Here is a 17286-nt window from a genome sequence, read left to right on the forward strand (position 1 = left end):
CACACAGACTTTTAACAACCATTTAACTATGGGAAAATTAAAAGTACAATAAATAGAATAAAGAATAATAAAAAGCCATAGAGAGGAGCTGAAGAGATGTGTGAATATCTCTACATAAAAAAATGAAACCACCCACACAAAGTTATTACACGAAATGGTTAGATATATGCTGCTTGATGTCTGACTTATTGTTTTATGATCATTTTGTGATAAAGTGTTGGCTTAAGATGTATTTTAAATCATTTACTTTAATCCATTCACGATGGGGAGATTTTTGAAACAAAATGGTCCCCAAATGATTTTTGTGGCTATTTTACAATCATCAGTATTTCATATTAAACTCAGAGGACAAGTGTAGGTTGACTAGTGGTTTTGGATGGTAAATAAAGTGGCTGTATTTGTGTTGTAGACATGGCCACCCTGGTTCCTATCAACACCACTATAAAGAAATATGAGTCTCTGAAAGACTGCTTACACTTGAACCTCTGAATTATGCAGAAATGTAAAATAAATCAAAAGAAATGGACTGTTCTTTTACAGCTGTCAACTGTAAATTATGGGTTTAGTATAGAGTTTTAGTTTCGTGCTCTTACTTTGAAAAAGTACGGTGACGTTAGTGGTTCCCATAGATATACACAGAAATACATATCGCGTTCAAAAATATATAACAGCAGTGTTAAATGTTTTATGCTGTTATGTGTTCAGGAAATGATTGTATTCTTTTGCATTAAAAATGGCATTTCTAAACTGTGGAAAAAAAAATAAATAAATAAATATAAATATATATATATAATATATATATATATATATATATTATATAATATAATACTGACATCATGTATATAGTCCGGGATAAATCCATGATAAAGCGCGTGGGTCCAGCAGGCCGTCAACGGCGCGCCATTTTAGGGCGGTCAACATCGCTGCTGGATGCATCAGTCCATGCAGGCGCAGTTTAAAAAAAGATACTGTCTAAAATTATACTATTTCAAAAATATTCCACTCAGAAAGTGGGATAGGATTATATAACGGAGGGAACGCAGCGATCCGCGCTCATGTTTGTGTGATGTTTATGTGTAGATATGGCCGTGTGGTTGGTGAGGCACAGAGAACCTGTTGATGGGATTGTTTTTCCTCTGGTTTTATATTAAGCTTATTTCACTTATTAGTCTATTAAGGGGATCTTAACTTTATGTAGTAGTTATTTATTTAAATAATGGTCATTGCTCTGTAGGTAGGTAAATTATAGCATTCCTTAAAACCGCGTAGTATTCATAATACATTAACTTTAGCGCCTTACACGAAGCCCAAGTCAGCTTTGCCAGCTTTTTGTTCCGATTTCCACCTTAAATGGGGCATCAGCCAGCTTCTTGTTCGAATTTTCCCGTTCCACCTTTAAATGGCGCAGACTCAGGCACCACAAAGTGACTGCTGCACCATTTATGGTGGAACGGGGAAACTCGAAGAAGAAGCTGGCTGATAGGAAGCCAACTTTAGCTTCGTCCTTCTTACTGTGTTTTGGGGGGTTAATTTTATTTTTAAGTGTATTAAGATTAGAAGTGATTCACACATTGACTGGATTTCTGCTGGCCAGGACGGCTAATTAGCACGATGAGTTATTAAAGAAATAAAAGCTACCGAGAGCAGTCCGTGCGACCTAGATTAATCTGTGTCTGAGGATTATAACAAAACAAATCTGGTAAAATCGGAGTATTAAGGAAGTTGTGTCTGATTTAATGCTGAGACTCTTCATCTCTCAATACGAGTGAATTTGTTCACAAGCGGATCTTGACCGCTCCAACATGGCGGACGCGCAGACGTACAGCCTCCAATTGAGAACAACAGGCGACGCGGCATCAAGGTAGGTCATGTGTATCTATGGTGGTTCCCCTTCCGTTCCCAGCAACGCGAGCAGTGTTGTTAGCTAGCTCGGTAGTGTGGACTGCTACTGTGTCCATTTGTGGTCATTTTCCTGCAAGCTGCCTCCAAGAAAACCTACATTTAAAAGACAGAGATGTGGCCCGCTGGGGTAGAAAGCATTTCTGATGTCTCAAGATGCCGTTTGTTGTAGACAGCCAGGTAAAGAAGCGGCTTTGTTGCAGCTAACGTTAGCTAACCTAGCCAACTTTAGCGAGCCAGCTTTACTGTTTGGTTGCGTTACTTCGGTTCTGCCTCGCACGACTGGTGGTCCAGAAAAAGTAAGCGAATGGCTAAAGGTCGAAAACGAGGGAATGCCCCTCCACAGGGAAATGGACCTAGATTTAGGATGCCTCCTCCAGGTGGGCCCCCACCCCCCGACGGGCTCTGGGGAAGGCCTTCACATCCAGGTGAGTTTCGTGGTCACCCGCCCCATCCAATGGGTCCCCCCGGACCGAGGATGCCTCTAGAGCGGTTTCCTGTGGGCCCACACGACTTTGGACCACCCTGTCCCCCACTGATGGAGGGAGATCCTTATATTCATGACGAATTCATGATGAGAGACCCGTTCATGCACAGAGATTTCCCCCCGCCAGAGTTTGAAGGTGATCCACGCTACCTCCATCCAGACTTTGAGGGAAGACCGAGAGGATATCACCCGTCAGAGTTTGAAGGTGGTCGACCTTACCCTCATCCAGATTTTGAAGGCAGACCACCAGCGTATGAACGTGGGCCTGAACATGACTTTTACCCACCACCATATGAAGGTGGGCGACCTGGTTTTGACCCTCCAGAGTTTAGGGGTGGACCACCAGACTTCCACCCCCCTCGGTTTGAGAGAGGAGCTGGGTATCCAGTAATGGATCCTCCATATGGGCCAGCGGATGGTTACAGTGCAGTGGACCCACATTATCCACCACCAGTGGGAGTCCGTGTAAGTATCCAGTGGCTTCAATGTAAAAACCCATGTGTGCAGATTTTAGGATAGAAGCTTGTGCTGCTCTTCTGTAGTGTGCGCTCAGTAGCTGTTGTATGACTGACTGAACTCTAGTTTGTTTGTTTGTTTGTGTGTGTGTGTGTGTGTGTGTGTGTGTGTGTATACACAGTCATGAACAAGTAGTAATTCAGAGTGTAGTTAGCCTACTGAAATAATTATTATTCCATTATGACAGTCACAAAAATTTTTATTACCTGGACAGTAAAGAATTTCCTAGGTCTTCAGACAGATTATCTGCATTTTTGTGTAATACAGTTTACTAATTTATCAAATTACACAAATCTGTTCTCAATTAAGTTAATAAATAGAGGCTTTTTCTTTGGGGGATGCATCAATGCATACATTGTATGTGAGGTATAAGTATTACTTGAATTGTCATACATTTTTTAAAAATATTAGTTTCCTAACAAAAAATTCTAAACTCGAGTCTGTTTCTGTGTGGGTTGTTTCTCTCCACCTTTGGCAACCCGCACACCCACCAAGAGGCCTCTCCTTTTTGATGTGATTGTTTGGCTGAGGTGACTTTTTTTAACTGCTGAACTTTTCATTCTGCATTTTACAGAGCAGTTATTTCTCTGAAGTAGTAAAATAGATGTTAGCAGTTGTTTAGGGGGGGCACCCCAACCACCGGAGCACTGCAAGTGTTTGTTTCACCAACCCAGCGAGCTTATAAGGAGTTTGACAGCAATCAGTGAATTTTAGGGTTTGTTTCTGCTGGCAGTGATCAGAGCTCACCTTAGTCGTCTCCAGTCACTTTCCATGGCGGGATCTCTTCAGAAAAAACATTTAAGCAGAGAGACTTTTAGCGTGTCCTCCATAAATGTCACCCTCACTTTAGTCTTTGAAGCAATGGAGAATCACTGAAGTACACTTGGCTTATCCTGACCAGCAGTAATGTGTCAGACACTGATTGTTGCTGGGTGAAGAGTGAACAGTGCGTGTATTTGGTTTTTCACTTCAGGCAGTTCCGAGCTGTGTAATGTTTGTGGCTGATATGGTCAGAAAACTTTTTTCTACCTTTTAAGTACTTCTGCTGTGTAAATCCTGTAAATGTATACTTTCATTTCACCTCTTTTGTTCTCTTTTATAGGCCTGTGAAAGTATTCTCTGGAATGAAAGAAAACTTTGTGTCAGAGTTTATTTCTCTGTATTTCCTATGGAAATTGGAAGTTCTGCCAAGGTTATTGAACTTAGTCACAGCCATGAGAGATCTTTTTGTGGTCATATATTGTTTGGGTTGTAGAGAGACAGGGTTGAAGAGACTTGCTATAGACCGTTGTGGGGGTTTTCCAGGATCCTAAGGGTATTAGCATTGTTTTAAATATTGATAGTCTTGATAGGAACACAATACGAGTCTTCTCCACATTTCCATCATGAACAAGAAGGAGGCTAGAGACACTGACAGTGCTTCCCCTACTCAATTGTGCAGCGAAGGAGCTCAGATTTGTCTAGAACACAAGGGCCGGACAGTGTAAAAGGTGGAATGGTGAAGTGAAGGACAACGGTAAACCTAAATGTTCTGGTTACTTGGATTTCAGGGAGCTGCAGTGCACTGGTGGAGTCTGGCATTCAGTCTGTTAATATCGTTGCTTTGTCTCATTACCTGAAAGCATGAACTGGGCAGTTGCGGAGAAAGAACAGTGTGCAATATGATTTTAACCCTAAGGTTAATGTCTTAATCCAGACCATGATCACAGTACCAGCTATTTGCAAGTCACTCCTGTATATCCAGCACTTAAAGGCCCTACCTGCTGCCATTATTCATTCAAATAGGAATGAAATGGCCTCTGTTGCCACAGACTCCACAGTCTCACTCCTCTCTCTGCCATCCTTGAAGGCCGTAATGGTTTTCGAGTAAAGTTTGGACATATCAGTGATATATTTTATACATTACTAAATTTTAATTCCTTGAAATACTTTTTTTTTTATTCTTTTTTTGTAATGTTACTTGAATAATGTTTAGGTTTTTCAATGTGGTTCAGCCTTGTTTATTGGTTTCCTTGTTTTGTAATAAATTGAAATATGTAGTGAATGACTTCTTTAGCACAAAGTGACATCACATTTCATTAATTTGACGAAGGGTGATCCTGCCTTTGGAGTGACAGGGGAGTATTTTGGGCCTTCACCAGATTTCATTGGACCAGGACCTGGACTGTTAGGCCAGGATGTAGCTGTAAGTTCATCCATCCTCCCTTTCTTTTAGCAGGCCACTCCCTGAAACTCACTGTCCTTTTTGTGCCTACATTACATTAGCTTGTTACTAACTAAATGAAAGATCCTTATATTTGTTAGTTTACTATTAGTTGGGAACATGTTTATTGGACCCATTTGTCTCACATATTAAGCAGTTTTGAAAGATCTACCAAAAAAACCTGACGAATTTATCAACAAATGTTGAATTTTTTATTTATTTTTTTAAATCTAAAGCTAGAGGTATTTTAGGAGTGCCTAGGTTTCCATTTGTGCCAGAGGGGGCCACAAAGGTTTAGTCGAAGCAGCTGAGCATTGAACTAAGATTAGGAGTAGACTGTAATGTTAGCCTGTCACTGGGCTGTGTTTGCTTGTTTGTTTTTTGGTACATGAAGGGTGAAACGATACGATACTGAGTTCACAGTTTGGTATTCTCAGTATTTTTATTTTAAATTCAAATAAAAAAAAAAAAAATATGACTGTCATGCATAAATTACTACCAGCACTAGAGCCAGGAGGCTGGAGTAAGTTGTGGATTGATGCTGTAGGTTGTAACTGCAAATCATGTTCATACAATGTATAATGTATTTATACAATACAACAGTGGGGCAGTCATGGACTGGAGGTTAGGGAACCAGCCTTGTGACCGGAAGGTCATTGGTTCGATCCCCTGAACCGACAGTATGTGACTGAGATGCCCTTGTCCCTGTTGTGTGACTAATAAGGGTCACTTAATCTTAATGTAATTGCGTTAGGTCGCATAATTCAGTGGTTCTCAAACTAGTCCTCAGGGACCTCTAGACAGTCCACAATTTTGCTCTATCTTTGTGTTGAAGCAAAAATCTGAACTGTCTGGGGGACGCTAAGAATTGGTTTGAGAACCACTGGTATAATTAATAAATAGTTTATTCTCCACAAAACGCTGCCACGGTTCTGCATTAAAATATTACAATGCATTATTAAACCCCTCTAACTAATACATACAATAGCTGCATGTAATGTCTGTGTATAGTAATGTTGGGAACCTTAATGTTGGCCAGATAATTAAATACTGTGGTGTGAATCAACAATTTATTTATTTTTTCCCCATTTCAAGGCTACGGCTCCCCCTCCTCCTCCATGTCCACCTCCCAGCGTTCAGAATGACGCCAGTCAGCAGGCATCCAAGCAAACAAAGAGTGAAAATACTAAGACTATGGCTTCAAAGACAACAACATCCACAGTCAAGAATTTGTCCAGATCTGTCAAGTAATTTCTTTTTTGGCTTGAATGTTGTTGTTCAGTTTCTTACTTTTTTGGTATGTTACTGAATCCTGACTTTGTGAATTTAACTCTGTGTAATGTTTCTCAGACCTCCTCCAGGACGATCCATGGGAGTCATTTCATTTATTGGTGTAAGTATCATTACAGTTTTTGAAGCATATTATTGATTTAAAAGAAAGGTGGAAATAAATAACTTCAGGCTTTATTCACCACTTTAAACTGGCAATAAAACTAATTATCTACTTGACAAAGTACTGATTTGCCATGTTATATGATTTAGATTTTTGTGTTGTTAAAAAAAATCATAGAATTTTGTGTTTTGTACCTTTTATTTACTTATTACTTTTCTTTTTGCTCTCTGTATTTTAGAACACTTATGGGTTCATTGAACGCGAGGACCTGAAAAAATTCTCTTTCTCCTTCGATGCCTATTTTGGAAACCGTGACCATTTAGTCCCTGGGGTTAAAGTGCATTTCACAGCAGTCAAAGAATTGGTGAGTGATTTTATATCTTTTGGGATTTTGCAGTAAAGCAATATTTAATATTATTTTTTAATACCTTCTAAGCTACTTTCCTGTTTTGGTTGTAGGGAAAAGAATGTGCCACTGATGTGAAAGTTGCCCCGGGAGGGACAGACGAGATTGAAGAGACAATCTATGAAGGTGTGGTCACCACGGTCCTTCCAGATGTGAGTAGAAGGATTACTGTTGCACTTTGTCCTTTAGGGTTTGATACATAATTTAATACCAAATGTGAAATATTTTTTTCCTCCCAAAGCCAAGTCACCCATGCAGTATAATGTGTAACAGCTTTCATTTTTCAGCCTGATGAAATTACTGGCAACCTACAAGGTGTAATTTCATTAGCGAAAACAGTTTTATAAATTTTCTTGACTAACTAAGTAGAAAAGACATTTTATAATGTGACTACAACTGTCTACCATGTAATTTACTTTACACTTGCACTTTGTATATCATGGTATTGTTTTTATTATTATAGGCTACGTCCATTATAGCATCAGTATTCTCAAAATGATACACTTTTGGTGAATGATAAACTTTTTTTCTCCTCCTTTTAGAGTTATGTATTGGAACCTCACCCGGGCCGTATCAGAACCATTATCTCTACTGACCCGATTAAACTGCCTTTTGGAAAGACAGACACAAAAGCCACTCTACTACTGTTTGACCGAGTGAAATTTCAGCTGCTCACAGATATTATTACTAAAGAAAATAGAGCCACAAACATCATGCCACAAATACCAGACACATTTCAGCTCACCAAGGAAGTCAGGGAAACGGTAAGATAAACTTTGCTAAATGTGAGAAAATAATACAGTGTCTTTAAAAATTCATTCCTTTTCAAGGTTTCTGAATAGCTCCATCGTTGAGTTGTACACAGAGGTATTCAGAGTACTTTGATGTGAAATAATTGTTGAGAAACCTACCAATTTACCGGTTTGTTTGTAGTGGTAACATATTGATAATTTGGTTTTCTTTGGATACGATTTAGCTTTACAACGCTCTGCATGTACCACTCCACCATGAATGGATTTTAAAAGTACAACGATTTTGGGACAAAAGCTTATATCAAAACTGTCATAAAACAATGCATCAGGCATCCAGCAGTCTATTCACAACCATATTATGTCAAATATTTCTGTACTTCTGCATTTCTATACACATAGTAGCTTTTAGAGGAATTAAACTCTTTGGTCCTCTGGTTCTTATCACCACCACCGTGAACAGTTCTGACTCTCTGAAAGTTTCTCTAGCATGAAGTATTTTACATCAAACCATTCTGAATGACTTTGTTTGGGTCTTTTTTGATTAAATCAGTGGAATTCCCCATTAATTGAGGCTGTTATCACAAAGCAGCATTATTTAATATTGTTTTTGGTTTAGTTCTGAAGTGCTTCACTATTGACTAATAGTTTGGTCTTTTTTCCATCAATCTACAGGGTGTGGTCATGAACATCAAGGGTGATGTCTGTACCATCATGGCAAAGAGACATGAAAACCTCACTGCTTCTGTCAAAGAGAATCTGTCAGATGATGAGCTCAATGTTATGGACGAGGTGGAGTTCACGGCTATGACTGTGAGTCAGTTGAGCTCTGTACTTCTACAAATGGGCTTTGCTTTTTGTTTAATTTTACTTATTCTTCAGTTGTGATTTTTTGGGAATTTGAATGTTGAACACAATGTCTCATCTAGGTAAAAGACACTGTTAAAGCCATCAGACTGAAGAAGCTTCCTGAGGGCTCAGTGTTCTTTGACTCACAAGCAAAAAACAGAATTGCTAAGGCAAAGGAGAAAATTACTGACCCCTCTGCAGCCAAAGACAAGGTTAGTCATATTTCTTACTGTTTGTTGCCATGTTGTCGTTTGAGACCTTATATTGCTAAATACCTTTATAGGTAAGGCCCCCCAGCATGCTCATGTTGAAGTGTTCAGCTGACCCAGTATTTGTCATGATATGATGCAAGACAGTATACTCTGTGTCCCTTTTCAGTTTTATTTGTACAAATAAGAAAATGAGTAACAAAGGGTTTAGTGAAAGTGCCTATGATACAACCCCATTTTCAAAAAAGTCGGGACACTGTGCAACATGTAAATGAGAACACAATGCAATGATGTGCACATGATTTATACCCTATGTTTATTTGAAAATAGTAGAAAGACAACATATCAAACTATGTGCCCATTTTGAATTTGATGGCAGCAACATGTTCCAAAAACGTTGGGACGGGCCAAGAAAAGACTGGTAAAGTTGTGTAATGCTAAAAAAAACACCTGAAGGTTAATTGGCAACAGGTCAGTAACATCTCTGCGTAGAAAAAGGGCATCCCAGAGAGTCTTTCAGAAGTGAAGATGAGGAGGGGTTCAGGACTTTGTGAAAGACTGTGTGGGGAAAATAGTGCAACAATTCAAGAATAACGTTTCTAAATGTAAAATAGCAAAGAGCTTGAGGATTTCATCATCTATAGTACATAATATCCTTAAAAGATTTAGACAATTTCTGTATGCAAGGGACAAGGCTGAAAACCAGTATTGGCTGGCCAAGATCTTTGGGCCCTCAGGCAGCACTCTATTAAAAACAGACACGATTCTGTAGTGGAAATCACTGCATGGGCTCAGGAACACTTCTGAAAACCACTGTCTGTGAAAACAGTTCGTCGCTGCATCCACAAATGCAAGTTAAAAATCTACTACGCAAAGAAGAAATCATACACAAACAGGATCCAGGAATGCTGCCACCTTCTCTGGACCTGAGCTCTTTTGAGATGGGCTGAGGCGAAGTGTAAAAGTGTTCTGTGGTCCGACAAATCAAAATTTGAAATTCTTTTTGGAAATCATGGACAGTGAGTCCTCCGGGCTAAAGACCATCAGGCTTGTTATCAGCACACAGTCCAAAAGCCACCGTCCGTGATGGTATGTGGGTGCATTAGTGCACATGGCGTGGGTGATGTGTACATCAGTGAAGGCACCATTAATGCTGAATGATATTTACAGGTTTTAACAACATATGCTGCCATCCAGACGACGTCCTTTTCAGGGAAGGCCTTGCTTATTTCAAAAAAACAATGTCAAACCACATTCTGCACATATTACAACAGCATGGCTCTGTAGTAAAAGAGTCTGGGTGCTAAACTGACCTGCCTGCAGTCCAGTGCAGTTTTCCCCCACTGAAAACATATGGCACTTTATGAAACGAGAAATATGACAAGAGACCCCAAACTGTTGAGCAGCTGAAATCTTATATCAAGTAAGAATGGAAAACATTTCACTTTCAGAACTACAGCAGTGTCTTCTCAGTTGCCAAATGCTTACAGAGTGTTGTTAAAAGAGGAGGTGGTGAAACACAGTGGTAAACATGCCCCTGTCCCAACTTTTTTGGAACATGTTGCTGGAGTCAAATTTAAAATGGGCGTGCATTTTCAAAAAACAGTAAAATTTCTCAGTTTTAGCTTTTGATTTGTTGTCTTTGTACTATTTTCAAATAAATGTAGGGTTTAAATGATTTTCACATCATTGCATTTTCTTTTCATTTACATTTTGCACAGCGTCCCAACTTTTTGGAAATGGGGTTGTAGAATAGAATACAATATATACTTTTATTGTCCCATCAAAGCAGAAAAAATCGTCTTTGGTTTTACCAATTAAAAAGGTTGACCTACCCACAATATACAACACCCACACAATATACACCACATTACTAAAGACATACAATGAACATGAAACACTCATTACTAAGATGTACATTAGTGTGAGTTAATACAGTTTGTTGCTATGTTCAGTTGCACTAGGAACAAAAGATCCTTTGTAGATCTATAGGTGCAGAAGGAAGTAGCTCAAACTCAGGATTCGGAAGATGCTTTCGGTCATTAATTATTATCATAGCCTTCCTGAATGCAGCTCTGTTACAGAGCTCATTCAATTACTTTTCCTGGCATCCTACTCTTTTCCCTGCCACCTTTTTTGCCTATTTTTGTTCACTGATGACAGATGTCCATACCATACAGAAATATTACACACACTGTCTATCAGGCTAACATACACTTTTTCCAAAATATTGTTATTAATTCCAAAACCCTTCAATTTCCTAATCAAATGCAAATAACTTGATTAGCTTTCTCACATATACAATCAACATTGTATGTAAAGTTCAACTGATGATCCATGTATATTCCTAAACACTTAAAACGGCTGACAGTTTCCACAGATTGGTTAGAGAGTATAAATGGTGGAAAGTCTGCATGAGTTAAAATAAGTTCTTTGTTTTTTCAACATTGATTAACAAGGAGCTGAATTTGCACCATAGTTCTAATTTTAAAACTTGGTCAGAAAAATAATCATTCTTATAAAACAGGTAAATAAAAGCCATGTCACCTGAATATTTAAATAACCTAAAATACTCTGCAGCTCCATCTCATTAAATGTACACAAATAATAATGGTGATAAAACACATCCCTGAGGTGCCGCCATGTTTAAAATCTCATCAGAGAGTACTCCTTTAATACTCCTTTAACACAGACTCTTTGTGGACGATCTTTTAAAAACCCTTAACCCAATGCACAAGGCCCCCATTCACCCTGAAATCCAAGAGACATCATAAGAGCAAGTGTATCAGCCATATATTAAAAGTTGAACTGAAGACAATAAATAAAATTCGTACTTAGGCCTTAGTCTGTTGCAAATGCCAGGCTGCCATGTTCACCACAGTTAAAGTGGCATCTTCTGTCCCCATGTACAACTGGAATGGGTCTGGATGAGGTTAGATGTTTTCTAATAACTCTCTCCATGTACTTAGCTGTTACAGAGGTTAAAGCTACTGGGGAAAAGTCATTCAGAGCTTTAGACCCTGGCTTTTTTGGTACTGGTCTGATAACAGATACTTGCCATGTATTAGGGACAGTACAGGTGTACAGCAAGAATTGAAATAATTTAGTTAAAACAGCTCTTAGCTGGGCAAAACAAACCTTAAGAAAACGTCCACGCAAGCCATTCTGTCCAGGTGCTTCGTTGAACCACCTCCTCTGAACTGGAATTTCTAGGTATGCTGTCACAAATCATATTACTCAGATCTTTGCAATCTGTGGTATCAAATCTTCAAATTAAAATGATTGAGGTTGTTTACAAAGGAGAGACTGACCATAAGGCCATCTTCTCTTGCCTTGGGTTTCCTGTGCAAAACTGCCATTGAACCTTAGTCTTGAAATTCATTTTTTGTCCTTTTGTCTTTAATACCTTTCTTTGTAGTGGAAACCACTGAGCTCAGAGGTCATTTCTGAAGAAGGAGTTGAAGACACGAGCAGTGAGAAGTATGAGGGAACCATCTTCAAAGTCATCACAAAGAATTCAAAACAAGAGGGAGAGGAGGTGGCGTATTTTGAACACATAGTTTTAAAAAGAAAAACTGCTCTTTGTTAGAAAATCACTACATAGCGAAAGTATGTGGATAGTAGACCATTATTTCTCCTCCACCAAACTTTGCAGTTGTCATTGTGCATTCAGGCAGGTAGCATTTTCCTGGCATCATCCAAACCCAAACCATTGGCAGTGTACTTTATACTGCTTCAGCTGATACTCTGCATTTGGCATGGTGATCCCAGCTCCCAACACACAGTTCTTGTTCTGTTACTACATCCAGAGGCAGTTTGGACCTCCTTAGTATGTGTTGCAATAGGACAGACTTGTTTTAACACATGCATGGTTCAGCACTTGGTGGTTCCATTGTGTGAGCTTGTGTGGTCTAACCCTTCACAGCTGAACTGTTGTTGCTCTTAGACTTTTCTGCTTCACAATAACAGCACTTACAGTTTGCCAGGGCAGCTTTAGCAAGGCAGGAATTTGATGACTGACTTTTTGCCAACTAACAGTGCCATTTTGGAAGCCACAAAGCTTTTCAATATGATCCATTCTACTGCCACTGTATGTATGTGGAGATTGCATGGTTGTATGCTCAATTCTTTGCACTTGTGAGTGTGAGTGACTGAGTCTGGCTTTAATACCCAAAACCCTCTTATTATAACACTGTCCACATACTTTTGGCAATGTCATGTATGTGAATTTAATTGTATTGTAATTCTATATTTTGCTTTATTGTATTTATTATTTGTCTTTTTTGCTACCTTATGGTTTTAGTCTAAATTAGGAGGAACATTTTGATGATTTTTATTGCAAAGTCGTTGCTCAATTCAGGTTTCTTTTGCTCCGATCTGATCTTTCTAACTTCACGTTTATGTAGGTAAGTGATGTAAATCTGTCATTAATGTGAACAAATCTGTGTCGTGAAATGACCAGCTTGTGCGCATCCTAATCAGTAACGTCATGTGAATGAACCGCCCTAAACAACAAACTAACTAACCTATGGAATCATCAGATCTGTGTCACATTTGGGCAAAAAATCACATTTGTGCCACTTCGGTCTGGTAATGTGAACATAGCCTAACTCAGTTATGCTCTAGACTGGCCAGCATAGGTTTCACATGGAAATCTTGTATGTAGTCAGTGGTAAAGAAAGTGATTTGTACCGGTTTTGTTTATTCTCAGTTGTCATTAAGGTGGTAAGCTCTTAGATAGGATTAAGCTAAAGGAAATGAGCCAGGGTCTTAAAGTGGCAAGTTTGATTGAAGAAGTATCCTTGGTGGTTTTCTTAGCATGAATGATTATAGTTGATTAGAATATGTAAGGCTTATTTCTACCTTAATTACTTAGATGGGAAGCTTAAATAAGTTGAATTGTTGTAACACAAATAAGCTTACAAACTTCTCCAGCTATGATTGGCCATTAATAGCATTTCATATACATGACTGGAGTCATTAATCAAGTGTGTTTTTCTCATTTACATTTTGAAAGCTTGTTATGCATTGGTGATTTTGAGCAGATGGAGGAACAGGAACGTCCCCAGGGTCTTCTAGACTCCACAGTGGCAGGCACACAGAAACGCTTACCCTTTAGGTCAGGTGATGTGATCACACAAGCCACTATGATGGTTGGCGACAAGGTCCGTTTCAACATCTCTATCAACACAGAAACCAAAGAAGAGCGTGCAGTCAACATTGAGATCCAGCCAGACAGCCTTCAGACCGATTCTGCTGAGCAACGCAGGATAGTGAGTTTTGTCTGTGGTGTCAATTAAGAGTTCTGAAAAGATGGGTCAGACTGAAGCTTTATATCTGTTGATCTCAGTAGAGAAAAAATTTGATGTGGTTCACAGTTTGCATTCTACTGCAAGGGTGCCCAACTTTGTTCTATCACACTTAGTTAACCTGGTATTTAACTGCAGTTGGCTGCTCATGATCTACTGTATTTTTTTAATGTAGGGAAGCAACAAGTGTGTGTCATTATGTGTTTCCTGACAAATGCCTTATTCTTCTGCAATACTACATCACAACAAAAAGAGCATTGCTCTTCTAAGATCAATTGACTTAGGTTTTAAGGCGCCAGTTCAGTTTTAAACAGGCTTTGTAAACATAGAGATGCAGTTGCATAGTATTCAGTATTGTTCGGAATACTAGGGTATAGCTAGTTAGCAAGTGTAGCAAAAAAAGCGTTATAAACAGAAAGCTAGTTAGAACCCAGAAAAAGACAGAAACTTCTTGATTGCGTTTCCCTGGTTGCTGTGAAACATGCACAGAATGCCTTCTCAGCTTAGTCTTCAGTGTTATCACAGTAACCTTTAATAGCAAAACAAAAATGCATGTGGTTTATTAGAAATGCAAGCTTGGAGCCAGCCTGTTTTGTCTACTTTCATTTTGTGTACATCGTATGTCATGACATATCTTCCTCTACCAGGGTGTTATTGTAAAATTGGATGATAATTCTGGGCTCATCAGGACTCCGCAGGACCCACAACTGATTTTTGACCTGAGCGAGGTCATGGAATCGACCAAGCTCGCTTTGTCAGAAAAGGTTGAATTTACGTTAGCAGCGGTAAGTGTCTTATTATGGCTATCAGGATGTCTGTTCTCTGAGAATCCCGATACAGTCGTGTGCAAAAGCTTGAAGACCCCTCATCAAATGACGTTTTCTTGATTTTCTAAATGAAAAAAGTGAACACGTCTTCTAGAGAGAGCACACTTAAATATGGCATTTTGTTGAAAAATTGAAGTGTACAGTTTCTATTTATTTGCTGTGTTTATAAAAAATAAAAAATGATATTTTAATCTAAATATACATACAACTTTTGCCCAGGTTACATTTTTTTTTCCCCCCCAAATGTGTGAAATCCAGAAAATATGCAGTAGTCATGCTTCAAAAGGTACAGTGTGTTCTCTGTAGAGAATGTTTTAACCTATTTTCATTTAGAAAATCAACAAAGCATGTAATTTGACAGGGGTGACCGAACTTTTGCAAACAAATGTGTTTCGACTGACCTACCACTGCTACCCTGTCATTTTTTTCTAATTTTTGTATCCAGATATGACTTTTAACCATAATAAGTAAGAATTTCAGTGATGATAAATAAAGGATGATACATTTTAATACAGTTTTTGCTTTAATTCAAGAAGGAAGGAGCTGAAGGGGGTAAACGAGCTATTAGAATCAAGAGGCTGACTGAGAGTGTCTTCACATCTGTGCCAAAGTTAGAAAGCCTCGGAGAGAAAGAGAAGGTACTGTGTATGCTTTAAAAGGCAACCAAAAAAGTTGATTGGCTGCTTAATACAGATCGTTTATTATTATGTTTGGATATTTGCAGAAGAAAATGACAATCAAATTGTTGAGGGATCCGAAAGAGCAAATCAATAACGAGGTCAAAAAAGAGGTCAGAAAATGGTAACTTGGCCGCTGCCAGGTGAGTAAGTGATGATAACACACATTTGGGGGTTTCAGTTAGAAAACACATTTTTTTATATACTTACAATAATCAGACAGTTTTTAAGGAAAATATAAATGTTGCTAGTAATTAATAAAATGGTATTCACACGAATGATATTAGCATTTTAGGTGAATTATTAATGTGGAGATTCTGTATACTTGTTGATACCCATATTAAAATCTAACCCTTTATCATAATTTAAGATATCACAATATTGTATTTAGAAAAAAACACTAGATAATAGATGTACGTAGATGGATGCCTATGACAGAAAAGTAAAAAAAAAAAACGGATGTACAAACATCAAATAAAGCTTGCAGCAAAAAAAAAGGGGACAGCATAGTGGGAAACAAGAGCTACTTTGCATATCAAAAAAACCTGTGATGAAATCGTAACTTAAGCCATATTTGAGCTGGATTTGTTTTACCGGAGATGGTCTAGTAATCTGCACGTGATTTAAATGGCTGGGTTCAGCAAATTATAGAAGGTAATTCACTCCAGATTTTTTACTGAGCAGACTTTGCCGCTTTGTGCTGGATTAAAACCATGGATCTTGTCGGTCATCACTACAATTACACTACCTCACCTGGTAAAACTAATCCAGTAGGAATAGGGCTTTATGTGACCAAAATGCAGTGAGAATATTTCACAGTATTCAAGTGTCCACAATAACAATATTGTGTATGCTAAATATTGCGGTTTACCTCATTATTGTTTGGTGAGGCCACATCATTGAAACAAATTGTATGAGAAGAACATTGTCCTAGTAAAGTTAAGAAAAATGTATTTAAGCGAACATGTTCTGTAAAAGACAAGTATAAATATAAAAAAAATATATAAAGTAGTGAAAATAAACGGTACAAATTCACCACTGATTATGCTGTGAATGCATTTTGAAAGAATTGAAATTATTACACCATAACTGATAAGATTGAGTCGAAACTGACAGATGCCATCATTTGTTCATTCTGCTTTAGGAGACCAGAGAAGGGAAAATCTGAAGCTTCCAAAGCTGTTAAACTGACAAAATCACAAAAGCAAGACGTTAAAGGCAAACAAGAGAAAGGTAAAGCAGAGAGGGAGCGTAGCAGAAGCAGAGAAAACAGCCGACGCAGGTACAGTCGAAGCAGGAGCCGCAGCCGCGATAGGAGTGGCAGCTACTACAGGAGGCACAGGAGCTCCAGTCGGGAGAAGAGTTACAGCAGACACAGACGGAGCCGCAGCCACAGCAGAGATCGGACACACAGATACAAGCCTAGTCACAGCCACAGTCGTAGCCGCAGTAGAAGCAGGGAAAGGAGTGGTCGAAGTGGCAAGAAGAGAAGCCGCAGCCCAGAACACAGGAATGACGCCCGCAGAGGACGAAGCATCAGTAAGGAGCGCAGCAGCAAGAGACGAAGCAAAAGCCCTGATAAGAAATCAGAGAGCCAAAAGTCTTCATCAAAATCTCTAGCTAGCTCCTCTGGTTATAAGGATCTGTCTTCTGGGGTTGTAGATGATGAATTAGCAAAGAAAAGGAAAGAGTTATTGGAGCTCAATGAGCTAATAGCACGTAAAAGGGCAATCATTGCTATGGAACAAAACACTAAATCATT

The 17286-nt window shown here is 38.8% G+C and overlaps 1 protein-coding gene across 2 annotated transcripts; it reads left to right on the plus strand.

The window, feature by feature from the left end:
• Positions 1–1886: 1886 nt before the first annotated feature.
• On the plus strand, positions 1887–17253 carry LOC118810188 (cold shock domain-containing protein E1-like). 2 transcript variants are annotated; one of them, XM_036573764.1, is made up of 15 exons: positions 1887–2851; positions 4995–5087; positions 6201–6352; positions 6456–6498; positions 6737–6862; positions 6958–7056; positions 7447–7668; positions 8329–8466; positions 8583–8714; positions 12130–12249; positions 13757–13984; positions 14668–14805; positions 15381–15485; positions 15572–15667; positions 16669–17253. In XM_036573764.1, exons 1-14 carry the CDS (start codon positions 2207–2209, stop codon positions 15650–15652), a joined length of 2322 nt encoding a protein of 773 aa, XP_036429657.1. In that variant the 5' UTR covers positions 1887–2206; the 3' UTR covers positions 15653–15667; positions 16669–17253. The 2 variants fall into 2 exon arrangements, with proteins under 2 accessions (XP_036429657.1, XP_036429658.1); XM_036573765.1 differs by having other exon boundaries at positions 15384–15485.
• Positions 17254–17286: the final 33 nt, after the last annotated feature.

The sequence above is a fragment of the Colossoma macropomum genome, unplaced genomic scaffold, assembly GCF_904425465.1.
Source record: "Colossoma macropomum unplaced genomic scaffold, Colossoma_macropomum, whole genome shotgun sequence".
Lineage (NCBI taxonomy): Eukaryota > Metazoa > Chordata > Actinopteri > Characiformes > Serrasalmidae > Colossoma > Colossoma macropomum.

What these genes read in the sequence shown, in the direction of transcription:
- LOC118810188 (XM_036573764.1), top strand. Translation starts at nt 2,207, where the DNA reads ATGGCTAAAGGTCGAAAACGAGGGAATGCCCCTCCACAGGGAAATGGA. An exon ending in CCAAGGAAGTCAGGGAAACG is followed by an intron (nt 7,669 to 8,328) that starts GTAAGATAAACT and finishes ATCAATCTACAG; the next exon opens with GGTGTGGTCATGAACATCAA. An exon ending in GCCTCGGAGAGAAAGAGAAG is followed by an intron (nt 15,486 to 15,571) that starts GTACTGTGTATG and finishes GGATATTTGCAG; the next exon opens with AAGAAAATGACAATCAAATT.